We start from the raw sequence: 26,456 nt of genomic DNA on the forward strand, positions 1-26,456 counted from the left end.
ACAGCGATTCTAAACTCGGATAGCATCAATCGCAGAGGAGAGCTAATCCGTCACAATTAAAACACCACCACCGACTAGAAAGCGTAGCGCAAACCATCACCCAGTTACCACCGGGGAGCGTCTATCATCCTCCGACGAGAGCTCCACCGGCCAAACCAACCCGACATCGCTAGAGACTAAAAGATAAACCTAAAAAACGGAGATAAAAAGACCACTTAGCCGGCGGCGCAAGGCACAGAGCAACCTTCACGCCCCGGAGACAAGAGCCGGCGACAGCGGAGCAAAGGAAGCCTCCGCCTCCCGGTGACAAAGTCGGCGTCGATGGAGCTCTATAAGCCTCCACCTCCCGGAAAACTAATACTACTCGAAACTACCGGCTTCACCACCCCCATCCTCCACCCACTCGCGTCGTTGCTCCAGACACAGCGCCTCCACCGGGTCGCCCCCGGAGGTGACGACAACGGACAAGGCCCGGACCAGAGCTCCGACAAGGCGATAGGGGGAGGACAAGTATGAGAAGCCGAAGAAAAGCACTTGGTGAAAGATCAAAGGGCTCCCGCACCGGCACGCGCGCTCACGCGCCGGCCGGACGTCGGAAACCACAACCCGATCTGCTTTCTCTCTCTAACTTTTCTCTCTCTTACACAAATCCTTTCACTTCTCCTAATTTTACACTCAGACGAATACAAAACAGAAGAAAAAAAACAAATCTTTTTTTTAATTGGAGAATATTATTTATTCGTCCCTTTGCAGCTGTAATAAGTCCAATTAAAATTAGTGGTTTAATATTGACTTTTTGTTTTTGTTATGGGCTAAAAAACTTTAAAAAGCCTTGTAACTTTTTTTTATTAGCCTTCACTACTAATACCAACACGTGTCAACATGTCTCTGTTACTTGCTTGAAGAGAAGTAATTAAATACCACTTGAATGATGAGTTTGTATCTTCTTCTTTGTGCAATTTTGTAGCTTCATGCCCCACCTGGACCAATGTATTAATATGAACATACTATTACTCAGAACCAAACACACAATTGTTTTGATATAATCTTGATATGAACATATACTATTATTACACACAACCAAAAAACACACATGACTCCTGATTACAACTCACTCAGAAAAGGCTTAGCTCCATATCCAAGAGCAAGGGTAGTGGTGTCCTTATGTATTCTATTGTAACATAAAACTAATCAGATGCTATGTTACATTATGTGGTGAATGTTTTATATGCTATACATTATAAGTGAGAAAGAAAAAAGAGAGAGGTCTCAATTTTCCAAGGTAGAGAAATGTACTATGACATTATGAAGAGTGGCGAAAGTGTTTTGGAAGTGAGAGAGAGAGAGAGAGAGAGGGAGAGAGCTGAGCTCAGAAGACACTTGGTAAGGAAGAGGAGACAGTCGCTGTCAAATTTAGATGTCACACGAAGTTTCGGTCTGTTCGCACTCTTGAGAAAGAGAAAGAAGGCATTTATCTATCAAGTTGCTGTTGTGTCTTACTATATATGTCATTATTTCATTATCAAAAGCGTTTACAGAAGTAACTCAAAGTTGGTGTCCGAGTTTCATGACACTTCACACTATTGTCTTCTTGTAAGGGATAAAAGCTGTTTGTTCTGTTATTGTAATGTAAAGATAGAGTAATTCAAACACATGTTATTTTTGAAGTAAGAAGAATATATCAAGTCTGCAAAACTCAAACCATTCCCCCATGGGGAAGGATATATAAAGTTCTCTTTCTCTCTCTCTCTTTCTCTCCCTTGTGGAACCCGACCACCTCTTTGCTCTTGATCAGTCTGCCTGAACCGTGATAGGCTTTCCCCGTCCCATCGAGAATCCTCTGGTCCCATCAGGCATCCTTGGTCCCGGTGGTTGCTGTTTTGGCTGCTGCTCCATGCTGTTCATTTGATTGTTTGAAGGTGGTGTTCCCACTTGATGTTGATGGTGATGGTTATGGTTATGATGATTCCCACGCCCATTGTGGTTGTGGTTGTGGTTTTGGTTTTGGTTCTGGTGAGGTTGACCTCGTCCTCGTCCCTTCCCCCTACCTCTGCTACGCCCTTTTCTCTGCCCAGCCGCTTTCTCGTTCCCTTGCTCCTCTCCCTGTTATGTCTTAAAAGTTAAGGAATCATCCATGGAGAAACAATGCAAGATCCCAAGAATGTTACTCACTATCACTGCCTGCTCTGGCACATGTGTATCCCATTCCCCAGAACACTCTTCAGATAGTTTCTCAATCGGCTGCTGCTGCTGCTGCTCGGATGCCGTCGCTTCATCTTCCTCATGTTCTACCTCTACATCATGTCCTTTTCTTCCTCGCCCTTGACCCTGTTTTGGTTCCTTTGTCTGTATGATCAGAACAACAAAACATGAACCGGAATCAACTTCCACGGATCCTAACCGAGATAAATGACATCTAATTCTAAAACACATACCTGAGGTTTTAACATCAACCGGACCTTAAGACTGCTCCTCCAGTTTCCTGCTTCATTTAGCTCCGCAACCTGTACAAGCAACATTCTATCAGTTCATCACATCAGCACCTGAGAGTATAAACACACACAGACTAAAAAATTCCAAGTAATGAGAGACTGTACTGCTTTCTCGGCTAACTCAACCGTCTCATACTCCACAAAAGCATGGACCTGTAAGAACACAAAGTAAAAGAAACATCAATTTTTGCACACTGTTAGTCTATTCAAGGCGAAGAACCAAAAAATAAAAAAAAATCTATATATTTAGTTACCTTGTTACTGAAGAGATTTCCATCGCTTTTGGCTGATCTTGCAGCTGGTGGAACAGCGTTCCCAGTAATCTGTGGCTGGCAGGTACGGATGTTCTTCACACTGACAAAATAACTCAATACTTTAATAAAACCCCAAAGTGGTGGTTGATCTAGAATATTAAAAGTAACAACATCAACAGACGTTAGTAGTTGTACCTTCCAACAGTTGAGAAGATCTTCATCAGATTTTGGTAGCAATGGTCCTCAGGTAGATTCTCAGCAATAACTATACGAGACTGGATACAATAAAGCTTATTAGAAAAACCAAACACATTCCTTTCTTCATTTGATAATCAGTAAATACAGAAATATCAAAAAAATAGTACCTGGAGTTCTTCTAGAGCAGCCTCGGTAACTGGATTCATGCGTCTCACTTTCTTTCCGTCTTCACTAACAACCTGTTCAATGACTCAAAACGTTAGAAAACATCTGAAGGAGAAATATTCAACAAAGATTAAGACAAAAGAACTCACAAGCTTTGTTGAGTTCTGTAGCACTGTGGCAAGCTGAGAATTACCACTAACCACAGCTTTAACTTTCTTGAAAGATGCAACGACTTGTATCGGCACTGTAAAACACACATGAATCCCATCATGGATCAGATTACAAATAAAAGTAACAATCACTTTAAAGCAACAGAAACTAACCGTATCCTTCAGGATCCTTGCTAATGAACCTCATCAGATGATCTGTGGTAGCCAAGTTCAAATCACTGAAGTAGTATTCAACCTGACAATTTGATTTTAAGTAGTCAATAACTTCCAACACCAAACTTTTAAAACATTCATGTTACAACTCAAAAAGACAAGAATCATCATGTCTGAATCTAACTAGTACTCAACCTGACAGTGGTTTAAGTAGTCAATAACTTCAACACCAAACTTTAATACATTCATGTTGCAACTCAAAAAAGACAAGATCAGATCATCATGTCTGAATCTAACTAGTACTCAACCTGACAGTGATTTAAGTAGTCAATAACTTCCAACACCAAACTTTTAACACATTCATGTTGCAACTCAAAAAGACAAGATCACATCATGTCTGAATCTAACTAGTACTAAACCTGACAGATTGATTTAAGTAGTCAATAACTTCAAACACCAAACTTTTAAAACATTCATGTTGCAACTCAAAAAAACAAGATCAGATCATCATGTCTGAATCTAACTAGTACTCAGCCTGACAGTTGATTTAAGTAGTCAATAACTTCAAACACCAAACTTTAATACATTCATGTTGCAACTCAAAAAAGACAAGATCATCATGTCTGAAGCTAACTAGTAAACCAACAAAGATAAGCTCACCTGATTCACAATCTTCTGAATAGTATCCTCAGGCAAACCAGTCTTCGGATCAATCACAACAGAAGAAGCTCCAGCCTCATTCGTCTGATCGTTGTTCTTAGACTCTCTCTTATGATCTCTCTTCTTCACAACCGAATCAGGCTCCTGCTGGTGGCTCCTCACGGGAACATAGTGCTGGTTCTGAGGACGGTTATGATGGAAGCGATGAGGATGGTGGTGAGGCTGAATAGGAACAGGACCGAGGACGGGGACGTTGAAGGGACGCTGGTGGTGGTACATGTGAAGCATACCGTGAGGCGGAGGAGGAGGGATAATCATCCTCTGCGGAAGCGGAGGAGGAGTGGTTCGACCAGGGACGAACTCTGGAGCTCCGGCGTTGAGTCTGCTCGAGGAGAGAGACCTCAAGAGCGACGGATCTGAGGAAGTAGAGTGAGACAGATCATCGGAATCTAGGGTTTGCTGATCAGCCATGGATGATTGATTGATTGACTAAAAGGTCAAGACTTTGACTGTGTGATAGGATGAAGTAAAGTTTGGATCTTTGAAGTGGGAATCTTCTTAGAGAGAGAGTAGATCCCTGGAGAAGGGGGAGAGAGATTGAAAGAGAGAGAAAAGACTCTTCCTTTTTTTTTTCTTCCTGTTTTGGAGAGAAGTTCTCGGGTCTCAAAGGTCGTCTCTTTGTCGTGTATTTATAGAATGGGCTTTTAGTTCGTATACCGACATTAAGACAAGAGAACAATACTTTCACTTGCTGCTACTGGTCCTTAAATATCACATTTTATTCTGGTTTTTACAGTTATTAGTCTCAAGAGTTGGAAGCATAATAAACACACAAACTCTCAGACATGTTGGTCAAGCCTGTTTCTGATGGCTTCCCAGAAGGAAGGAACTGCTATGTTGTCCGGGACTTCTTTAAAAGAGGGTAAGTAGTTCAAGTCTACTACCACGTGATCTCTTGTTCCTTCTTGAACCTGTAGATATCTCAGCAAAGAGAGAGAAAGTGTGTAAGTAGCTGTACAAAGGCTATTGTGATTGTGATTGTGATTGTGATGGGATGATGATACTTACAACCACATCAAATCCGAAGATTGTGAGATCAAGCTTCCTTCTCAGCCAGTTTGCTGCTTCTGTGACTAGCTCTAGATCAATCTCATCTACCGGGTTCTGGTTTGCCGAACCTATTGGTAAAGACTTTAAGCTGTGGAGGTAATAGAACCAACTCAAAGTTACAGTCTTTCAGCATGTGAAGGCTTAAGCATAAGAGTCCATGGAACTGTTATGAGATTTACCTGTCAAAGAGAATTGGTCGGAGACCGTTTTCTTCAGCTGATTTCCTCAGAGTGGAAGAGCTAGGGATTGATTTCTTGACGGCATGGAAGATCTTTTCCCCCAAGACGTAGAACTTGAAGATCCTTGATGAATGGTCCACATACTCCTGCAAATTCAGTGATTGACAAGGTTCTTTATGTGCTGCACATCTTGATTTAATAGTGCATTATGACTTACTTGGATAATGGCAGGAACAGGAGTGTTCAGATCTTTAAAGTCCTCAACTCGGAAGACAATGGCCTGAAGATAAACACATGAAAGTGAGGATTGTGTTTGGATGTGAAAGAGATACCAAAACGAGAAGGAAATTATGAGATATATTCACCATGCTGTGAGCATCAGCAACACCACAGGCGACCTGAGGTTTCACGATACATGGAAGAGAGAGTCCAGCTCTTGACAAGTTTTGAGCCAGATCAGGTTCATCATAGCTGTCAATCTGCAGATAAGGAAACTCTGATATTAACTTGCAAAGGCAAAAAAGTAAAAGCATTAATGTGAAAAGGAGGATTGCAAGACCTTGAGGAAGCAGGCGCCTCTGATCTTTCGTCCTGCTTCAGTAATTTCCTCTAATCCAAGAAGAATATGCTGCATCTTGAGTCGGTCCAGGACAGGATATATATGTTGAAGCGGGTCAACTACAGCACAAGCATTTTGATCTTCCATATACCTACAAGTAGCTTTCAACAAGGGTTCTCATATTTGCGGTATCTATAGGCCACAGTGGTAGATTGAGATCAAAGAATCGAGAAGCTTACTTTCGCAGTTCCTCCATGCCGGTAGAGAATGTAACTGCAACAGATGATTTTGAGTCGGAGCAGTTAAGTTGAATGGACAAGATTTCATCAGTTGCTTTGTGGAAAATGAGATCAGCGTGTTTGAGTTGAGATGAGAGAGGGAACTCAAACATGAGAGGTAGAAAGATCAGCCCATTTGAAGTAGGATACATTGGTAAAGCACCCCTCTAAAGAAAAACAAAAAAAAATAAACCTCTAATGTTTGAAAGATGATTTTTAAATATGGTTATTACCTTGGCAAAGTCCTCTACGCGAGATGGCTTCATGATGTAAGCAACTATCGCAGCACCATCACCCATTGCCTGTTTTTTGAGAGGTAACATCAAAAGGGAAAGACATATAAATCAAATCAAATGGAGAAGGAAGAATATGAATTTGTGATATCAAGCAACATTGTTTAGTAATTTTAGATCTGGCCTACAGTGAGTACTCTCTTCAATTAACCAGCTCATTTCTCAACGTGAAGCGTTTTCTAGTATAAACCAACATCAAAGTCAAGACATACCTTTTTGTTCATGCAGCAAATAGCCATTGGGAGCTCTTCTAGCCTACTGATACGAAGCATGTTAGGATCCTCACTTGAATCTCCTTCTACAACATATAGAAACCCAAAAATGTCCCAAAATACTTAACCGCCTCAAAAAATTTATCTTTATAACATGTGAAGAGTAAACAATTAACCATAAATGCAGAAGAAGAAAAATGATACTATAGAGACCATTTTCATCACTAACCAAGTACAACAACGATCTGGCTGGGACTCAGTTCACGCAGCGTCTCTTCTTTTCGACTTGAAGCAACATAGAGAATGTCGCCATCACTATACCATGCTTTGAGAGCATCACCAAAAGCATCACTTGTCAGAGACTTCTCCAAAGGTAAGCAATCTATGGAGTATTCCACTGCCGTCTTCCTCAGTAACTCCACCTGCAAGACAGTAAAGACCAATCAACCTCACACCACAATGTCAAAACAGTTAGACAAGTCATCATGAACTAATCCAAACCTTGTTTTCCGCAAGATCAAGACCATAAGATATCCCCTGCCAGACAGCAAACGACAAAAGATCAATGTCTGAACGGTCAATTCCATCTTAAAGTTCAATCCTTTCCTCATCTAATCACTTTAACAGTTAACCAAAACCAACACAAAACTCTGAAACTTCGCATGCAATGCGATACTTATTCAAATCAAAGTCGTTATTACCGTTCGGATCATAGAGTAACGAAGCAGCCTGAGGATCAACGAGACTGATCCTCGAACCCGCGGCGTTGAATCTTCATCATCGTGATCGAGAAGCACAGATTCGTCGAGTAAAACACATTTCATCGTCCTTCTTCCTCCCATCTCTCTCTGAAGGAAAAAAAAAAAAGAATAATCTTTTACGGTGGCGATTAGCCGTTAAATGGCGAAAGTATTGTTCTTTTAACGAACTGACCGGTTTACCCTTACTCTCGCTGTAGTATCACGACGTCAGAGGTGAGGGTAATATCGGTAATTAGGAAAAGGACAAAAGGAAAGTTTCGATCTTTATTCATTTCTACGCCTCCTCCTCTGTTTTTGAATGAAACCCAGATCGGAAACTTCTGAAGAAGAGTTGTTTTTGTCGAATGTTAGGGAGATGAACCGGGAAGCGAAGAAGTTATCTCAGCCGCAGCCGCCGGAGAAGAAGCTAAAAAGGGAGAGACTTCCGGCGAACCCGTTGAGAGGATTGAGTACAAGAAGCTCTGGAAGCAGTAGTTGTAGCAATGGGAGTGGTTCCGGGTCAACTAGTCACAGGTTCTTGCTCTCTCATTCAATCTCATCGTCTTCTTCTTCAATGGGTAGTAGTATTAGACCTGTGAAGTCAGTAGTAGCTAAAACCCCCAAGTCTGCTCCAGTTTTGAGTAAACCCTTAATTAGAAAGAAACCAAAGTCTCTGGAGGAGACTAAAGCTACTGAGAAGCCTCAGAGATGTAGAACAAACCCAACTTTTGTGAAGAGAGTCGCTAGTGGTAAGATTAAAGGTTCGGTTTTGAAGAAGCAATCTTCTGTTTCTAGAGAAGTTAAGCTTAAAGATAAGGTTAGAGTAGATGCCATTGTTACTCCTGTGTCTAAACTAGGAACAGGATGTGATTTGGTTTCTAGAAGCAGTGCTGGTAGAGTAAGCAACAGTAATGGTAGTAATCAAGAGAAGACACCACCTGTTCAAGCATCGGTATCTCCGGAGATGCACTGCGGAACGTCTATGAGTTTGTTGTCAGCATCAGCTCAATCACAAGCATGTTATGCTGCTGGGCATTTACTCTCAGGTGTTAGTGATAAGAGGAAGTGCAAGCCTAAAGGGATACTCACTGTGTGTGAGAACGGTTTCGAGGTTGGTAAAGGAAAGATACTGAATGATTCTGATGAGTTTGATGAAGGGAGTTTTGGTGTTAGTGGAAGTTGTGATGATGATGACATCTCTATGATGCCTGCGTCAGTGCAGTGGCTTTTATCTCCTTGTGATGAGGAGAAAGAAGATGAGAAGGAAAAGTATGAGGAGGATGGTTTCTCTGAGCTTCAGGACATTGTTGAGTGTGTTGGCCATGAGACTCCTTCGCCACTATCTGATTTGTGCAACATTAGTGGTGGAAGAAGTCTTTCACCTATGAGAAGGACTAGTTCTTCTCTTTCTCCAAATGAGCTTTCTCGGTTCAGGAGATTTATGCAGCTTTCATCCCCTAAGTGTGAGCTAGATCCTTCTGAGCATTTGGGAGGAGACAAACAGTCTCCCTTGTCTATTGATACACTGGGAAGCGAGAATGTGATTCAAACACCAGAGTCTAACTCAAGCTTGGACAGTTACTTCAGACTCTCGTCTTCCCAAGCTGAGGTTGGTTCAGCTTTGGAGTCACTGGCAACGACTCTTCAGTCAGTCAGATTGTCACCACAGGAACCGAGCTGCTCAAGTTTCAACTTTGACTCTTTGGCCACATCTTCTCATTCCATTGATCTTTCACAGTTTCAGAGAGGTTTAGTTGAAGGTGATGATACTCCTGCAGGAAAAGGAAGAGAACTGCTTCCATGCTCTGCTGCTGAGTCAATCAGCACTGATGGTGGTGGTGGTCTGATATGTTCTGAGGATTCAAATTGGATGGCATGTTACAACAAGAGTTAAACTTCCTAGCCGATTTAGTTTCAAGCATCTGAATGTTTCCTTGTAAGTATGTTCACGTTAGCTGAAGGAACTTTCCTTCCTGTTGTTGTGTTTCTCTCTTGTCTTATTCACACTTTCCACTTATTGAACATCAATTCTTATTCTAAGCGTTTTTTTTTTGTTAAACCAATAAAAACATATGTTTTTCATTTCTCAAAAGTACATGAGATGGATTCACACTCGTTTATGGTTCCTCAATAAAAGTACATTGTTGTTTCAGCATCTTTGAGTGGAAAGTTAGATACCTGCATACCAGATACCTTTCCTTTGCTCCAGGTTTTGAGAGTATTTAGATTCTCTAGTCTTTCGGTAAATCACAGAATGTTCGATTGCTCAGTTCACAATATACAATAGGAGAGAGGATTGAGTGTTCACATTGCTACAACATTCTTATCTTTTGATTTCTTCTATAAAAGTTTGTTACTTGCTGATGCCTTTCCTTGGCACCAGGCCGTGTAAACAAAAAATAATTCTTTAAGGTGAAACAAAGCTAAAAAGATTCTTTTAAGCATCTCTTACTTGTTTAGGAAACCACACACCATCTTCCAATGTCATGCTGATCAAGAGCTTATTCATTCTTTCCCTTTTCCACACATTAAAAACATTTCTTTTTGGAATTGGTTTTATTCATTGATGTCATCTAGTTTCTCATAACGGTATATATATACATAGTCTTCCCATTCTTGTCATCATCTAGTTACTGAACCATCTCGAGGGACAATGTCAGGCTATGCGAAGAGCAAAGTTGTTGATGAAGCTTGTGCAATTCACCAACCAAAAGAGAGTGATACCATTGGTAACATCATCATCTATACCCTTCTAGCGCTTTGCATTCTGCTCAGCCTCTTCATCATCATCGGTCTCTTTGTCATAGCCAAGCCACTTGAAGCAAGCTTGGCATCTGTGGCTGTGAAAAGCCTCAGGTACAATGATACGCCATCATCATCCTCGCCTTATTTCAACGCAACACTAGCTATGGAGATCAGAATTGAGAATCCGAACTTCGGATTCTTTGAGTTTCCAACTAGTAAAGGAGATATCATGTACAACGGTCGTGTTGTTGGTGAGATGAAGATTGATGGACAGCGAGTGGGTGCATATAGTGCCATAAGAACAGAGGTTGTGACACAAGTGAGTTATAGAGAGGATCATGCACCATCTGTTTGGTTCAAGAATGATATAAAGAGAGGGTTGATCATCCTCAAGATTGGAGCTAAACTGAGAGGTGAAGTGCACTTGGAGGTTTTGAACAAGAGAAGTGTAGATTTGAAGTGTTTGATGTATCTAAATCTGATAGATGAAATGGTTCCACGTTTGTGGTGTAAATGAAAACCTCCCATAGTTTTTTAGTTTTCCAATTTTTCTTTTTCACCTTTTTTTACTTCTTTTGTTAACTTGTATTAAGATGTTTTTTTCTTGCTTAATAGTAGTAGAATATTAAATGGTTATTGTCTAGACTCTAGTCTCTAGCTTGTTATTTAAAGAAAGATTAAAATTGATTTACAATCAATATATACATTTTGTCACTACAATTCAGATTTTTCATGTCTACATTGTCACGGTCAAAATTTGAATATAAAAAGATTAAAGTGAAATTTGGAATGTTTTTACCAGCAAAACTTTTGCTCTTAATTTTAAAATTTTACAACAAAAATAGAATGTTTCTACTTCAACGGGAAGTGTTCTTTTTTTAATTCCCATAATCAAATAAAAAATGTTGCATTTGATTATTTAATACAGTTTTTGTGTTGTTTAGCGTAAGAACCATCACCAACGTTGTCGTTGTCACTTTTATAGTTCTCAGAGGATGCAGCCGCGCGTTATTAATTTTTGATGTTGTGACTTGCAACTTGGTAAACCAACTTTGATTTCATTTCTTGTAGAATCGGATGCAGCTCCAGCTCGTGGACTTCTTGATGTCGTGACATGCCATGATCAAGACAGCTTTTAAACAAGTTTGGTTTATCCAACAAGTAAAATCACAAAGATTCGTCTCGTGTATTTATTAACGTGTTTCCCTATTATATAAAAGCAAGTTTACTTATTGAAATACATTCTCTTATACACTAGAGTAAGGTTATCTTGAATCCGTCTTCTCAGCAAAATATATAAACCTAAACTATACAAACAAACACAAAAATCTTATAATATTTTTCTTAAAGATTTTAGGCTATACACAAACACCGAGTCAAAGATGAGATAGATGATAACGTTTCCAACAACTGAATCAATATTAAAAAGAAGTTACGGGTTGGACTTTTGTTAGGTCTCAATCACAATTCACAAACCCTTTTCTATCTTAAGTTTATCCATAGGCAGTAAACAATCATGATTTACAAGTTTGTTCCTAATCAAACTGTTACTCGTTGACAAAATAAATATTTGTGTTATGTCATTCAACCAATGCTAACCCACAACATCTTAATCTCAAATAATGACAAATATACAAAGTTGTGATAGATGCTAAAACTTCTGAAATGTTTACACGAATAGTATATTAAAAAAAAATTACATACTCGACCATAACTCGGGTATCAAAACATGAACGTAATAAATATTTGTCTTTCACATAATTTTCTCGGCGTATAAAATTATTAATGTTTTGAATCATAAACATAAGATACCATACAAAGTCATCAGAAAAAAAAAACTAAATAATCATTTTCTTAATAATGTTTGTGTAGCTGTGGAACTCCAAAAAATAATATAAGAAGACCAAACTATAACAAATTGACAGAGAATCAAAAAGGAGAAATAAAACTCAAATAAAGAAATATACAAAAGAAGAAAGTGGAAGGTAACTAAGCACCAAACCCATAATAATCAATAGTCAATACCCTTTCAATAAACAACAAGACCTCTTCTTCATATCTTAAAGAACCACAAGAAAGAAAATAAAAGATAAAAGTTGGTTTCAATGGATGGCTTGATACCAATGGCGTTCAGAGCCGTGAAGAAGAACCTAACTCGCCGTCGTTACGAGTGTCTCTCCTCCTCCTCCACAACCCGTGACTCTTACAACTTCGTTTCCGATACTGAAACGAACGTAGAAGGTCACCATCGTCGTCGCAGGTCCATGGGAGACTTCTCGTCGTTATCAAGCCGGGAAACAAAAAGAAGTAGCGGTGGAGCTAGGGAGAAGGGTTGTTCACCGCCACGTGAAGGTCAACTCGTGAGATACAAGAGCCATCGTTTGTTTTCTTGCATCTCAGGTCAATAGTATAATTTATCATTTCAAGAAAATAGCAAACTCGAAACCTTTTTCAGCGTGTTGATTGGTTTATGTTACAAAGATGTGTGATATTGATCATGTACATATTCGTTGTCTTGTGATGAATCTTCTGATATCGTAAACTTTACGGTACAACATGGGTGTTGTTGTGGAAATGTATAAATGCTGGGTCTTAAACAAGGGAAATGTATAAATAATGAGTCTTAAACAAGAAAACCAAAACTTGTAGGGGTCAAATAAAAATAACTATAGTTCCAAAGGTTTTTGTTGACCGAATCCACATGTGACGACTAATGTTCAAGTTAATTAGGCGTTTTATAAAAAATATACGATGTTTTAAAGAATTTTGATGTTGATATATATATAATATTTTTATTTTTTTAGGTAACTTTTTATTTTATTGAAAAGTGCGTTACCAATTATATTTGATAATTTATTTTGTTACTGGTTGAATAACGTTAATTTTGTAATTGGTTGAATAACGTTAATTTATGATTTTAATGATACTTTCTAGCCAAAAATAATAATTTTTTTAATAGTGTATTTAATTAAACATCTTATATTTAAGAACGGAGGGAGTATTGATTAGACATATGCCTATACTGATTTTTGAATGTTTATACTGAGTTTCTAAAAAATCATTTTAGAAAAACCATTTCGTTTAAGTTTTGATTTCTCTACTATACGGATGTCTAAATAGATTTTTAGAACACTGCTCGTGACCATAAGGCGTGGTATAAGGACTGTATAATACATCCATACTTGTTCATTTTCCACAGGATACAACACAAATCATGTAATAAAATCTACAAAACGTAACTAAAAAGTGATTAGGTTTAAAGTCTTTCACAAAAGACCTCATGAGGAACAACTTAAACGATCAAATGAACAGAGAGAACAAAGAAGACAATGCGTTTCCAAAAACTCTAGTCCGTGAAACAAGAGCAGTAGTAACAATAACACTACAAAGTGAGAGTGCGTCTGTATAGAACTTCATCATCATCACTTTCATCATCATCTTCATCAGACACAACCTCACCACCAACCCCACCAGGCATATCCAACTTCCCACCCATGTCAAACACCGGACCTTCACTATCCGCATCAACAAAGTTCCCTTCCAACCGTTCCTCAAACCTCTGGTCACTACAATTCAAAAACCAGTTCAACGAACTCCTAATCCCTTTCCCCTGCAGCTTCTGGTACCTTGGCTTAATCCTCGACTCCAAACCATAAGTAAAATACTCAGGATACTCCACCAGCTCCTTCATCGGCCTCCCCATCTCCGTCTTATAAAAGTAATAACCATTCTTCATAAGCTCAACCCTCGAACAAAGAATCTGAGGACACCTCACAACCATCCTCGCAACATCCTCGACCCTAAACCCCCTCCCCAACAAAAACTCAACCGGCTTCATCATCACATTCTGTTTCAAGCTCACAACCTGCGGCAACTTCTCAACAACGCGAGCAAACCCTTCGGGATCAACCTTGAGCTTCAAGCTGAAAAAGTACTGCTGCGTAGACATCTTGGCCTTAACCGGTAAACCAAGAATCTGAGGGTACTGCGCTATAACCAGAGGAAGCATCTCTCTCCTAACGCCGAAACTAATCAAACACTCCACATTAGGCTTAACAGTCTCCTCTAAACTATACCCAATCACATAAGCACGCTTCTCAAGCATCCTCGCAACAATCTTCTTCGGCAAACCGATTGAAATTAAATAATCAACAAGAGGCTTAATCATGGTACCAACTCTCATCCCTAGTAGATAAGGATACTGAGTCACCATAGGACCAATGTCTCTAGGACTCACACCGATACTCACCAAGTAAGCAACAGAAGTACTCATAGTCCCTTCTAACTTAAACCCCAAGAGCTCCGGATACTTCATTAAAACATAACCCAAGTCCTGTTTCTCAACGTCAAGCCCTCTAAGAAACTTAACGACAGGAGCAAGCTCGACGACGACACTAGCGTGAAGCACCTGAGGGTAGTTCTTAACGAACTCTCCTAGCTTCGATCTCGAGATTCCGATCTTCTCCAAGTAAGCGAGGACAGGGATGAGATTCTTGCGCACGCTGCATCCCAGCATTAAGGGATACTCGTTCACGTCGTCTATGGTGAGCCCGAGCTTGTGGAGGAACTCGAGGCGCTCGGAGATGACTTCGAGGGTGGAAGGGAGCTCGATGGTTTCGAGCTCGTCGGTGATGACGCCGAGGGTTTTGAGGTGGTCGCAGACTTTGACGCGGTTGACGAGCTTCTCCTTTTTGCCTTGGATGACTCCCCAGGTGACGGTGGGCATTTCGTACTCCGGGAACTTGGAGGATTGGGTTGCGTAGTGGGAGATAGGAGGTGGGTTTTGGAGTAGGGTTTTGAGGATTGGGTGGTGTCGTGTGAGGAAAGAGAGGAGCTTTTTGTGTCTGGGGAGGAGATGGGTCATTTTGGAGGAGATTGGGGATGGAGAAGGTTACGACTTTGGTGGAGGAGATGAGAAAAATGGTGTCTTTTTCTCGCCTGAGAGGGTTTTGCGATTAGAGGAGAGAGATAGTGAGGTGAGGAGAGAGAAGCCCTAACTCTAGAGGCGGAGAGAAGTGGTGGAGGCTGTTTTTTTTCGGAGTTACGGTCGAACCGGGTGGTTTGAACCGGTTATTGTAAATCAGTAGGCTTTCTTCGCTCGTGGTTAAGAAGAAAGGTTACGACTTTGCTAAGAAGATGAGTAGTGCTGGGTTTGCGGGTCAACCCGCTCCGACCAGCTCTGTCCCGCCGTGGATCGAATCATTTTTTGATTTAGAAACTCGACCCGCATATTTTGCAACCAAAAAATTTTATATCTGCACCCGCCCCACCAAAACCTGCGGGTAACCCGTTAAACCCGCAGGTAATATTAATTATATATAGTTATTTTAATTAAAAATGATTATTTTCTAATTATATAATAATTATTTTAATTAAAAATAATTATTTTTTATTTATATAATAGTTATTTTTTTAAAAATACTATTAAAATAATATATTTATAATTAAAATTATATAAATATTTATTGTATTTTTATATATTTTACGAAAAATGTTTTTTTCTTCAAATTTTTTTTTTTTTTTAATTTGCAAGTTGGCGGGTATCCGCGACTCAAATTCGGCTGATCCGTATTCGCCCCGTTCAAAATAATTTCAACCCGCACTCGTGATTTAAAAATTTCAAATGGTTCGACCCGCATCCGCACCCACTCCCGCCTCCGCTCCCCGGTGGGTCAAACGGGGCGGCGTCCGCGGACAATGATTAAAATTTCCAGCTCTAAAGATGAGATGGGTAAAGAGGAAATGTCTTTAATCTAGAGAGAGAGAGAGAGAGAGAGATTTAATTGTTACCGTAAGCTCTTTTACCTCGTAACGGTTTGACCGGGTGGTTTAAACCGGTTATTGTAAATCAGTAGGCTTCTTCTTCCGTCATGGTTTAATGCCGAACCCTTTTAGCTCTCTCCATTTCCTCGCCGCGTTCTCTAGCTTCATCGTTTCTGCATCTCTCAGGTTTGTCTTGTTAATCTCAGAACCCAAGAAGCATTCTCTATCGGTTTTGTAGTAATGTGCAGATCGTAGAATCGTAAAGTTTTAAACTTGGAATCGAACGGTTGTGATTGTTTAGTTATCTGCATCGATCGAATTGATGGCGCGTCAAGAACCCTACTTTAATGTTGTTGTTTGTTTGATAGGTTGGAGATAAGAGTGCAAAAATCTTTTACTTTTCTCGTTCAGTCACTCCCATGTCTGCCCTTGTGGCGCTATGCAGAGCTCGAGCTGCTGCTTCTTCTTCTTTATTCAACAGCCTTGTTCGTCCAGCATTTCGTAGCTTCTCTACAGGTACTAGTTATACCCCCATTGACTTTTCTGGTTTGTTTCTGAGAAGCAAAAACGATGCTCTTGATTCTCTGAATATATATATGACTTTTTTAGTTTCCAACTTTATTTTTTATTGCCTATGTCAAGAACATGATTATGTCCTGAAATTTCCTGTCTTCTATGCATTTTTTTTTTTGAAGTTTTTATAACTTTCAGCTTGAACAATCTCTAAGATGGAATCAGGTTTTTCAATTTGCTTAGGAAAGAAGTGATATATAGGTTGTAGAATGGTGTAGCCTTGAGGAATCAGGTTTAGCAGCGAGCTGTTGCATTATTGTTTTTGTTTCCCTCTTGCGTTTGTGCAAACTGATTTATTGGTGGTTAAAAAAAAGATTTATTGGCTATTACCCGCTTTTCTGAGTTTGGTAAAGGTTTGCTTCTCTCTATGAGATTATAAACGGATGATTAGCTTGCATGACTTCTCATCTCTTCTTCGTATTTATCTTTACACAACTATGTAAACTGAGTACTCGGTTACATCATGCTTGAGATAGTTTTTGTGTTGGAAAAATTCATGATTAGATCTCTTCAAGGGCTACACCTCTCCAACTCGATTGCTATTTTTCATTGCCTAAATGTGGTGCAGTGGTGCTACATTCTTCTCATAACTCTAGTGTTAAGTGCCTCAAAGAAGATCTCTTTATGGTTATATCCAAAATGATGAATCAAATGCATCTAACCAATGCATATATGTACTTTGTAAGACTTGGTTTATGGTACTCAATTACTTCATGTTGACATAAACTTGTGTTCGAAGCATTCATGATCTTTAGATCTCTCCAAGGGCTACACTTGGATCTCTCCAACTCTGGTGTTAGTGCCTCAAAGAACATTGCTTTATGGTTGTACATAAAACCGATGCATTTAAGTACTTTGTGGGACTTTCATTATGTTCATGTATGTTGTATGTATTATTTTTCTGTAACTAGGATTGAGCGATTCTCAGTATGTACATCTTCATACTTGGTTGGTATATGCTAATCCCAGAGTATCATCTATCTTGTGTGTCAAAATCCACTGTCTTTCTTTTGAGTGCGTTTAGTGGTGATAAGTCATTTCAAGGCCTCTAATTTTCTTTGTTGGTAATTTTTTTTGGCAGGTTTTGGTGATGTGCAGAACAAAACGCTAGTGGCAGAAATGGAAGAAACGATGCTCCACATGGACATCAACTCAATGATAGGAAGCTCCATGCCACTAGGAATGATGCGCATAGGAACAATCATCCACAACATCGAGATGAACCCTGGGCAAGGCGCCAAGCTAGTCCGAGCCGCAGGAACAAACGCCAAGATCCTCAAGGAGCCTGCTTCAGGCAAGTGCTTGATAAAGCTTCCTTCAGGTGACACCAGGTGGATCAACGCCAGGTGCCGCGCCACCATCGGTACAGTCTCGAACCCGTCTCACGGAGTGAAGAAGCTGTATAAAGCAGGACAGAATAGGTGGCGGGGGATAAGACCTAAAGTGAGAGGAGTGGCTATGAATCCGTGTGATCATCCGCACGGTGGTGGTGAAGGGAAAAGCAAAAGTAGTGGAAGCAGAGGAAGGACGTCGGTTAGCCCGTGGGGGAAGCCGTGCAAAGGTGGTTACAAGTCTGCTAGTGTCAAGAAGAAGAAGAAGAGATTGGCTGCTAGAGAAGCCAAGATGTGATGTGATGTGATGGAACAAGAAGTTTTACGTTTTCTTCAAATACATCTTTTTGAGAGTTGGTTATGAATGTTGTTACGTGTTTTCTTTTCTTTTTTCTTGAAACTTGAAATCAAACGTTTTGAGCGTCATAAACGTTTTATAAAACGCGTTTTTTTCAATTTTAGTGAGTTGCGATTGTCCTAATAAGAGACTGGAGTAGTAGCAGACTAGTAGCAGGTTGGATGAGGAAAAGGATCAAAAGATGAAACACAAAGTGAATTAAATGAGTCAAAAGGTTGGGACAATACACTGAATCGATCCTCACGATATAAAAAAAATTCAAAACAATTGTCTTTTTTGACTTGTTACTTTCAAATATTCCCAGCTTCAGAAAATTGACTTTTTTTTTGTAATGACATGTATTTGTACTTTGAACCAGACAAGGTTGTCAAAATTCAAGATGCCTTTTTCTATTAAACAAAATCCAAGAAAGACAATTTGACATTTTCATTGGTCTAAGCAACCAAACTATTTAAAAAGTTTAAAGCAGGTTTTGGAAAAAAAAACAAGAATGGTATTAGATTTTTTTGTTAAGGGAGCACACAGAGTTTGAAGATTGTATCAAAAACAACAGAGCAGCCACCATGCTTGCCATATTGGGTCCTACTCCTCCATACTTATTCAATCATTTTTATATTTACTCTTTATATATGTTATTCCTTTTATTTAGTTTTATACTAAGTATTCTTTTTTAGCTTTTCAGGTTTTGGTATATAGATATGTCCACACATGCAATGAATCCAATTCCTTCATTATGAGATGCATGAATTTTAATTTATTTTCTTATCACCGTTCTTTTAATTCCCTTTTCAGTCTGGTCATATCTTTGCTCAGACTTCGTCACAAAATTAAAGTATATGTCCCCATATATTCTTATCTTTACCCCCAAAGAACATAAATACTTAGCTTTGTCTATGAATGAGAGTGTAGGGATTAATTTATCAATAGTTCCGAGATTAATTAATAATGCATATGATTGAATATAATGGTTATATATGGGTTAGGTGATGAAGAGAAAGGTAATGTATATCAAAGAAAAGGAAACTGAAAATGTAAAACGTAGAAGAAAGAGACTGAAGAGTTGTACGAGGAATATTAATAAGACAAGTTGGTCGAGATCATATGCATTGAATCGATCGGAACGAGCCACGTGATATTGTCATGTGCAATTTCATCCACATTATGTACCTTTTGAAATCATTGTGTATTTAATTGTTCATTAACGTTTTTCGCTAATGTTATACAGTACTATATACTATTTTAAATATATGTGTGTATCTATAATCCGAAAGTAAAGCCATCAAAATTATTAAAGGATAGTCCTAGTAGAGAAATATGAACAATAATACTCGAATATGTGATGAAACTGTGGGCATATCATAGTTCTCAGAAAAAAAGCTGTGGGCATATCATTTAAACTCGTTATTGAGATAATAATGCTTATGTATTATGCAAATTATATAATATATTTATAATAAAGTAATTATATTTTGTTGAATATTGTTGCAACTGGTCCACAACCACTAGACATGCAATCTAGAGGAAGGGTTTGCGATGTTCAAGGCAATCATGCATGGGTTGCCATTTCTGTACCTTTCCCTTTCCAGCATTTATTTGTTTTCTATTTTTTTTTGGTAACACTTGTTTTCTAATTTCTTAAAAATTATAATAATACTAACAGAATCCACAAACCCTACTATAAATAATAAAACTGTTGTTTTTGTTCACCTATAAAAAGATATATATATATCTTTCTTGGTTTTGCCTACAAACAAAATCTTTTTTGATCAGGATAATTAAGAGATTGAGCTCGGCTGCCAAAAAAAAAAAGAGATTGAGTTTGATCTCTCTACACAACTAGTCAACTACTCAAATGTATAGCATCGATCCTAACTTTAGCATCAAGTACATATCTGCAAGATAAGTTTTTTTTTTGCAAGATAAGTTGACTATGACCGGGAGTTTGTGGTCAAGTGGTAAGAGGAAGTGCTTGAAATATCACTACATTTCAAGTTTGATCTATCTGCTATGCGAAACTAAGTCATATTTTCTTGATCACCCTATACGGATATGAGATACTGCATTTCGGCTCATTTGAATACCCGAAAGAAGGTCTATCCGTAAACTACATCTTTTATCCGGAGGTTAAGTCTGTGTCTTTAATAGATCTGAATTTAATCATTTTTTTAGCCAAAAAAAAAAAGGATAAGTTGAGTATCCTTTAGTGTCGGAAAAATATCCACTATTATATTTTGCCACTCGTAGTATCTTTTTTTTTTTAAACTGACTCGTAATATCTATTTTTATCGTAAGATTTCAAGTATGCATGCATCATCTCTTTACCAGTGTCTCGTTGTAAAGTTTTGCTTTTATTTATGAAGGGGATGTAAGTTCTTAATTAATGATGTAATTTAGTTAGGTCTTGTTTTTTTTTGGTAAAATAGTTTGGTCTTGTTGTCATATACTATATGTGATTCATTGAATTTAGTTAGATAAATAAGCAATGTGTTGGTAACCTGTCAATTGGTTAATACCCGAAAGGCCAAACACGAGCTGCTTACGGAAACATCATGTCCCTCATTGATCACGCAACCAAATGTATCATGTAAAACGCAGAAATTAGCATTGCTTTTAACTATTACTAATATTTTGCAAAAATATATGGGCATAGAAAGAAGATAATATCGTAACGATTTTTTTTTTTGACAACAGCGATTAGAATTTAGAAAACACTAAAACCAAATAAAATAAATATTGGACCAACTGTCCCACTAGGAACACACTATTATATGATACATCCACCACACGAAATACTCTTTTCTTTTTTGTAAAACACCACACGAAATACTGAATAGAAGAGTAACATTATGGCTTCTAATTGGTCGATAAACATATAAACAACATTATTATTAGATAGAAAATATAACTATACAGTTTATATATACAGACTACTATTTGTGTATATATTTGTCAAATTTAAATGGGCAAATTCACTATATTCAATATATTAATCATTGTTATCACTTGAATCCACCTCTAGTGCAGAAGAATAGATGAATTCGAATCTTTACTTTGTACGTTTTATTTTTCCGTCCATAGTTTCAAAAGATTACAACCCTGAATGATAATAATATTACTGTAATAAACAATGCATATAGTACACAGATTTAGTGATTACTTTCAAACGTTTTAATAGCTAACAATCTTTAATTATATGTTTCAAGCATTTTAGTGGCTAATTGCTGTGTGTTATCAGGATCATGTCAATGTCAACCAAGCCATAAATAACGCCATCACATTTCAAAGTCTTCTGTAATAAAGAAAAGATTTAGATTTTGTTTGTTTGTTTTAAAACATCAAGTGGTTAATGTTTTATTTACTATAAATTTCATAAATAATACGAGATTAATAAGTAAAAAAAGAAACATAACTACAAGTCTACAATAGACGAATTATACATTCATTTTAATTAAACCACCATAGAATATTCCTCAAAACAAATCTAAAAAGAAAAACACAAACCTCCACTTCAAACAGGGGCTTACCTCAAATAAATTCCAGCCTACGTCAAGAGAGATAAAGTGCCTAGGGGAGAAGAACCAACCTTTTGATAGAGAGAGAAGCCAAGTATTCTAGTTTTGCATGCCTACCTTCCAGAATCAGCAAACAACTTGCTTGTCACACTTGTCACCCCCCAAAGAGAAAATTAAAAAAAAATATTAGTCCTATATAAACATTATCATAGCCTAAAAAAAACCTGTAAATTCACTGAACCTTGCTCTCTTTCTTGTTTCTTCTCTAATTCCACAAGAGTCTAACCCCAAAAGAGATTATTTATTTTTTTCCTTTCTTTGTATAGCTACTTGTCTTCTTCTTCACTTTTATATCTTCTTACCAGCTTTTATATACCAAACTCTATATCACCAACTTTGTTACTTCTTCTGTATTTTCTTTACAGCGAAAGGTTTCAAAGTCTCTCTAACGTTAAATCATCTTCTTCTTCTCGCTGAAGGAGTTTAGCTGAAAGAACTCAAGATACAGATCAAGACAAATTGAACCGTTTCTCTCAACACCATTCTTGGACCAACAAGAAAATCATGGATACGACAAGGGATAACCGAAAAGACATGAGTTTTCGTGGATCAGCTCAAGCTCCTATGATGAGTAAGCAAGAATATATCCGGACTTCTTCTCAGAGCAGCAAACCGAGGAAGCTAGTAACGGCGAGTTACTTCAGTTTAGAGTCAGTGGTTGTTCTTGTTGGTCTCACAGCATCTCTCTTGATCCTTCCCTTGATTCTTCCACCATTGCCTCCTCCTCCCTTTATGCTACTTCTCATTCCTATTGGGATTATGTTTCTGCTTATGGTTCTTGCTTTTATGCCTTCTTCTTCTAATGCCAAACATGTAACAAACACTTATATGTAACATAACGTTTTCTGTTTTTGTTTGTTCTTTTTTTATTTGTCATTACATAAGGTTTCAGAGGAAGAGATTTTATATTAACTATTTCATTTGTAAAACTTGTTATCTGTTGCAGTATTATTACTATACAGTTGCATGACTTGGTCAATAATGGTATGTAAATGGGATTAGAGAAAAATGGAATATTTTACATTTATTGATATGATAGGCCAGCGGTTTTTAACGAACGGAACCTAAATTTCTGTCAATTAGTTCGATAATGAGTTTGGTTTAATTTGACAGGTTTATAAAAAAAATTCAGTTTTCGGTTAGTTAATTTTTTCATAAAAAGAAAACTTTTTTTGTTAACAAAATTTTGAAATGAACTACTCAAAATAGCAAAAAAAAAATTAACCGAAATATAATTGAAACTAAAAACTGCGATTAAAAAAAAAATTGAAAACCGAACTACTACTGAACCGAGCTAAACCAAAATATTTGGGTTTAATTTGACGAGATTCCAGTCTTAGTCTTACCATCCGAACTACCCTAACTACTCAAACCCACAAAGCCTATATGAGACTCATGTTTCAAATGGTAATCGAACCATTAAAACAACACCACAGTTAATTATACTAAAAATTAAAATATCTATGTATACAAGTTTTTATTACAATTAGAACCGAGGTACATGTTACCATTTGGACACTCAGTCAGAGACATAAGCAAGACTATCTTTATTTCTTTTTAGTTGAAATAATATTATAATAAAACGTTTTGGATAGCATCTTCTCCCATGGGTTAGGAAGACTTGACAAAGACATTCTCATAGGAAGTTAGTTTATACAAAGCTCTTTTCATAATAATCCAAACCCTGGATTCCCAAATATGATTATTTTATTCAGTTCTTATTTTAAAAGAAATGGGCAAGGTTAAACCCGGATAACTCGGGTGCTGGATCCAACTGTTGCTCAGTGTGAAGAAGCTTTGACCAAAAAAAGAGGAAGGTGATGCTCCAATACCGCCATGAGCTGATGATGATGACCACCTTTGCATGCTTCCTCTGTGTCCACAACAATCCCCTGAAGCTGCTTCACGGCTTCCATGAGCTGTCCTCTTAATCTCTGCGAGAGCAACCTCCCTCCCGCTTTCACACACTCTCTGTACAACGGCATGTAAGCAACTGCAACTCTCAATGGACCAGGTAGATCCTTCAAACGTATAGCAGACTCACCAATCTTCAAAACCCTCATGAAGTTCATGAAGTTATCTCTGCTTTCCCTCACCCCTTGGCTTAACGCAGCCTCTGACCAATGCTCTTGGAGAAACGTTTTCAGCTCTGAAGGAACAGACTCGTCTTCTGACTTTGCAATGGTGTCCGCAACTGAGTAAGTAGCAACAGGATCTCCCAAAAAGTCTGATTTAAGGAGAAACTCTACTCCATAGAGAGAACCATCGCTTCTTTCACCAGCTGCTTTGAGGATCTCGATGCTGAGAGCAGTGAGGACAGGTCTCGGCACATGAGGGAGAAGATAAGCAGCGATCTCGACTTGGCTACTCGAAGTGGCGGCTGTGAGAGCCAAGCATAGCTCCATTTCACGACAGCCTCTTTTCACAAACCATTCCACAACTTGCATGCAACCTCTCTCAGCTGCTCTCATCAAAGGACCCAAGAAAGCCATGGCATGACCTTCTTCCACAAGGCAGTCCATAGTTTCAATCTTACTATAATGGGAAGCAAAGCCCAAGGCTAAGTCAACATCCACGTCTAAGCTATTCCTCTGAGCAATCTAACACCAGAGAGATAGAAAGTTAAAGAGTGCACAAAGAAACCTCATTAGCCAAAAGAGAGTTAGTTACCTGCAACAAGATGCGCACAAGCTCTGTGCTACCAAACCGAGAAGCTTCAAGAAAGCACTGATTAACATTATCAGCTCCTCCTTCCACCAGCATCCCGAGCAATCCATGTATGACAGTAGCTGAGATTCCAGAAGCCCAGCCAGGATTAAAAGAGGTGGAGAAGAGCGTAAGCGGGAAGCAAGCTGCATCAAAGGCTTCTGTGAAATCCTTCCCTGTCAAATGGTTTCCCGCAAGATCCAAGAACGTCTTGAAAGCAGCGAGCTGGAGTTGGATCTCAGCAGCAGAGTCTTGGTTAGCTTTATCTCTAGCGCCGCCCTGGCAACGAGAGTGGAAGCCTATGCACTTGAGGGCCCATTCAGTGAACTTCTGAACTTTGGTACTCGCTTCTGCTTTGAGAACCTCATCACCGTTACACTCTTGAAGACGCTCATGTAACCTGTATAAGCCGAGATATGTACAAGATCTAACAAAAGAAGCAACTCTAAGCTGTTATAATAACGAGAAAGATAATAAAATGCGTTACCTTTGAGCCATTACAGTTACACTATCAGAAAGACTAACAGTCCGGTTACGGCAAGAGGAGACACAAGAAGCAAGAAACGAAGTTCTGAGTGTAGCTCTAGTATAGTCATGAGCACCGTGGCATATGATCTTCGCAATCAATCCGGTGATACCTCTTAACTCTCCCTCTGTGCTCAAGAACCAAATGGAGTCTAGACTAATACACAACAAATCATTCAGAGTCTGCAGATCAGCCAAATCAATCATCCTCTCGGAGAGTTCCCAATCCTGCGAGCTAGTAGCGTTTTGGAAGAGCCGTCCCAGTTCGATTCTGTCCTGTCTACTAAGCTTCTTCTCTTTCCCTAGACTCCCCATCTCAAGAACATCAACATCACCACTGCATTTTAGTTTCTTTGTACTAGAACCAAAGCCTTCGCTTGGTTGATTACCTATAAGAGGTGCCTCTCTGGCGAAAACCACACCACTCCCTTCACCTTTCTCAACCTGCAGGATCTCCTCAGTTTCAAACTCGGAACCAAAAGGCTCATCAGGGTACAATCCATCATCATCACTCACGCTCTCCTTCTCCATCTTCAAAATTAAAAAACTTCTTTTTTTTTTCCCCCAAATAACCAAAACTCTATACCATATCCCTTCCTCGAATCCTTCTCTAACCAAACCTCAACAAAACCAAAAAAGCTTCAAACTTTGAATCCACTTGCACAATCTGCAACTCTAGATTGATCCAACGAGCATCCTTGAACAAACCCAAATGAATCTCAGGGACAAAAACGCTCACGAGAGCGAGAAAGGTTCGAACTTTTCCGTCATTAGAAGCATCGAAAAGCTAAAATCTTCGACCCGGAGAATCAAGAACAAACCCTAAGACGGAAACGAAGAAGAATAGTTTAAAAAGGAACAAACTTTACAAAACATCGAATCGTAGAATTGATGAGGAGGAGGAGATGAAGGAAGGAACCTGGAGGAGATTTTCATTGAGAGGTCGAGATGAACCCTTGTGCCTTGCCTCGAGTTCTGACTTCCTCTTTTTTTTTTTTTTTAATTATATAAGAGAATTTATTTATTTATTGTGACCTTAAAAAGTTTTTTTTTGTTTTTTGCCACCCTCAGATCTGCAGTAACAAATGTTTGGAACAAGGAAAAGATATTTTTGGGGAAATTATTTTCTTTATAAGGACCTAACTGGTTCAACCGCAGAGGTTGCGGTTACGGTTGCGGGAGTTTGCGGATGCGGGTGGTTGCGGTTTCTAGCGGTTTTAAGAGATTTGTACGACTGGTTATGCGGTTAGAAATTGGTGCGTTTGCGGGATACTTATGACTGGTTAACTACCAAATGCAGCAGCAGTTAAATAATAAATTAACAATATTTACATTTTATACAATTATAAAAATATCAAAAATAATAATATTATAATAAATATAAAAATTATATTTAGAAAGTTATAGTTTAACTTTTTTT

General features: G+C 38.6%; 9 protein-coding genes across 9 annotated transcripts; 5 read left to right on the forward strand and 4 right to left on the reverse strand.

Moving 5' to 3' along the window:
* Positions 1-1,598: 1,598 nt before the first annotated feature.
* On the reverse strand, positions 1,599-4,760 carry LOC106396134 (la-related protein 6B-like). The gene is made up of 10 exons (XM_013836450.2): positions 4,093-4,760; positions 3,433-3,514; positions 3,259-3,353; positions 3,112-3,183; positions 2,942-3,021; positions 2,747-2,846; positions 2,598-2,645; positions 2,436-2,504; positions 2,173-2,346; positions 1,599-2,103 (listed from the first exon to the last, which is right to left on the reverse strand). Exons 1-10 carry the CDS (start codon positions 4,561-4,563, stop codon positions 1,792-1,794), a joined length of 1,503 nt encoding a protein of 500 aa, XP_013691904.1. The 5' UTR covers positions 4,564-4,760; the 3' UTR covers positions 1,599-1,791.
* A 54-nt stretch (positions 4,761-4,814) lies between these two features.
* LOC106396135 (inositol 1,3,4-trisphosphate 5/6-kinase 4) lies at positions 4,815-7,630 on the reverse strand. The gene is made up of 12 exons (XM_013836451.3): positions 7,425-7,630; positions 7,225-7,260; positions 6,953-7,145; positions 6,724-6,809; positions 6,452-6,520; positions 6,180-6,385; positions 5,941-6,091; positions 5,747-5,860; positions 5,599-5,661; positions 5,382-5,527; positions 5,161-5,290; positions 4,815-5,063 (listed from the first exon to the last, which is right to left on the reverse strand). The coding sequence occupies exons 1-12, from the start codon at positions 7,563-7,565 to the stop codon at positions 4,932-4,934; spliced, it is 1,467 nt and encodes a 488-aa protein (XP_013691905.1). The 5' UTR covers positions 7,566-7,630; the 3' UTR covers positions 4,815-4,931.
* Positions 7,631-7,656: 26 nt separating this feature from the next.
* LOC106396133 lies at positions 7,657-9,497 on the forward strand. The gene has a single exon (XM_013836448.3). It carries the CDS (start codon positions 7,783-7,785, stop codon positions 9,355-9,357), a length of 1,575 nt encoding a protein of 524 aa, XP_013691902.1. The 5' UTR covers positions 7,657-7,782; the 3' UTR covers positions 9,358-9,497.
* Positions 9,498-9,732: 235 nt separating this feature from the next.
* LOC106395358 (late embryogenesis abundant protein At1g64065-like) lies at positions 9,733-10,932 on the forward strand. Its single transcript, XM_013835842.3, has one exon. It carries the CDS (start codon positions 10,117-10,119, stop codon positions 10,723-10,725), a length of 609 nt encoding a protein of 202 aa, XP_013691296.1. The 5' UTR covers positions 9,733-10,116; the 3' UTR covers positions 10,726-10,932.
* Positions 10,933-11,138: 206 nt separating this feature from the next.
* LOC106395384 lies at positions 11,139-12,808 on the forward strand. The gene has a single exon (XM_013835857.3). It carries the CDS (start codon positions 12,314-12,316, stop codon positions 12,614-12,616), a length of 303 nt encoding a protein of 100 aa, XP_013691311.1. The 5' UTR covers positions 11,139-12,313; the 3' UTR covers positions 12,617-12,808.
* Positions 12,809-13,347: 539 nt separating this feature from the next.
* LOC106390925 (transcription termination factor MTERF4, chloroplastic-like) lies at positions 13,348-15,391 on the reverse strand. The gene has a single exon (XM_013831477.3). It carries the CDS (start codon positions 15,070-15,072, stop codon positions 13,591-13,593), a length of 1,482 nt encoding a protein of 493 aa, XP_013686931.2. The 5' UTR covers positions 15,073-15,391; the 3' UTR covers positions 13,348-13,590.
* A 558-nt stretch (positions 15,392-15,949) lies between these two features.
* LOC106390677 (60S ribosomal protein L2, mitochondrial) lies at positions 15,950-18,331 on the forward strand. The gene is made up of 3 exons (XM_013831197.3): positions 15,950-16,157; positions 16,340-16,487; positions 17,626-18,331. The coding sequence occupies exons 2-3, from the start codon at positions 16,391-16,393 to the stop codon at positions 18,171-18,173; spliced, it is 645 nt and encodes a 214-aa protein (XP_013686651.1). The 5' UTR covers positions 15,950-16,157; positions 16,340-16,390; the 3' UTR covers positions 18,174-18,331.
* Positions 18,332-22,309: 3,978 nt separating this feature from the next.
* LOC125609583 (ARGOS-like protein) lies at positions 22,310-22,775 on the forward strand. The gene is made up of 2 exons (XM_048781101.1): positions 22,310-22,618; positions 22,752-22,775. Exons 1-2 carry the CDS (start codon positions 22,310-22,312, stop codon positions 22,773-22,775), a joined length of 333 nt encoding a protein of 110 aa, XP_048637058.1.
* Positions 22,776-23,337: 562 nt separating this feature from the next.
* Positions 23,338-26,104, reverse strand: LOC106396016 (ankyrin repeat protein SKIP35). The gene is made up of 4 exons (XM_048780418.1): positions 25,956-26,104; positions 24,999-25,858; positions 24,476-24,911; positions 23,338-24,405 (listed from the first exon to the last, which is right to left on the reverse strand). Exons 2-4 carry the CDS (start codon positions 25,565-25,567, stop codon positions 23,587-23,589), a joined length of 1,824 nt encoding a protein of 607 aa, XP_048636375.1. The 5' UTR covers positions 25,568-25,858; positions 25,956-26,104; the 3' UTR covers positions 23,338-23,586.
* Between the last annotated feature and the right edge of the window lie 352 nt (positions 26,105-26,456).

The sequence above is a fragment of the Brassica napus genome, chromosome A5 (assembly GCF_020379485.1).
Source record: "Brassica napus cultivar Da-Ae chromosome A5, Da-Ae, whole genome shotgun sequence".
Taxonomy (NCBI): domain Eukaryota; kingdom Viridiplantae; phylum Streptophyta; class Magnoliopsida; order Brassicales; family Brassicaceae; genus Brassica; species Brassica napus.

Coding starts and splice junctions, on each gene's coding strand:
- LOC106390925 (XM_013831477.3), bottom strand. CDS start 15,072: ATGACCCATCTCCTCCCCAGACACAAAAAGCTCCTCTCTTTCCTCACA.
- LOC106396133 (XM_013836448.3), top strand. CDS start 7,783: ATGAAACCCAGATCGGAAACTTCTGAAGAAGAGTTGTTTTTGTCGAAT.
- LOC106396135 (XM_013836451.3), bottom strand. CDS start 7,565: ATGGGAGGAAGAAGGACGATGAAATGTGTTTTACTCGACGAATCTGTG. Junction 7,261..7,424: donor GTTACTCTATGATCCGAACG/GTAATAACGACT, acceptor GCTGTCTGGCAG/GGGATATCTTATGGTCTTGA. Junction 5,662..5,746: donor TTGCTGATGCTCACAGCATG/GTGAATATATCT, acceptor GTTTATCTTCAG/GCCATTGTCTTCCGAGTTGA.
- LOC125609583 (XM_048781101.1), top strand. CDS start 22,310: ATGGATACGACAAGGGATAACCGAAAAGACATGAGTTTTCGTGGATCA. Junction 22,619..22,751: donor CTTCTTCTAATGCCAAACAT/GTAACAAACACT, acceptor TATCTGTTGCAG/TATTATTACTATACAGTTGC.
- LOC106396134 (XM_013836450.2), bottom strand. CDS start 4,563: ATGGCTGATCAGCAAACCCTAGATTCCGATGATCTGTCTCACTCTACT. Junction 3,022..3,111: donor CTGCTCTAGAAGAACTCCAG/GTACTATTTTTT, acceptor TATTGTATCCAG/TCTCGTATAGTTATTGCTGA. Junction 2,847..2,941: donor ATCTTCTCAACTGTTGGAAG/GTACAACTACTA, acceptor TTATTTTGTCAG/TGTGAAGAACATCCGTACCT.
- LOC106395384 (XM_013835857.3), top strand. CDS start 12,314: ATGGATGGCTTGATACCAATGGCGTTCAGAGCCGTGAAGAAGAACCTA.
- LOC106390677 (XM_013831197.3), top strand. CDS start 16,391: ATGTCTGCCCTTGTGGCGCTATGCAGAGCTCGAGCTGCTGCTTCTTCT. Junction 16,488..17,625: donor ATTTCGTAGCTTCTCTACAG/GTACTAGTTATA, acceptor TTTTTTTGGCAG/GTTTTGGTGATGTGCAGAAC.
- LOC106395358 (XM_013835842.3), top strand. CDS start 10,117: ATGTCAGGCTATGCGAAGAGCAAAGTTGTTGATGAAGCTTGTGCAATT.
- LOC106396016 (XM_048780418.1), bottom strand. CDS start 25,567: ATGGAGAAGGAGAGCGTGAGTGATGATGATGGATTGTACCCTGATGAG. Junction 24,912..24,998: donor GTAACTGTAATGGCTCAAAG/GTAACGCATTTT, acceptor CGGCTTATACAG/GTTACATGAGCGTCTTCAAG. Junction 24,406..24,475: donor TTGTGCGCATCTTGTTGCAG/GTAACTAACTCT, acceptor CTCTGGTGTTAG/ATTGCTCAGAGGAATAGCTT.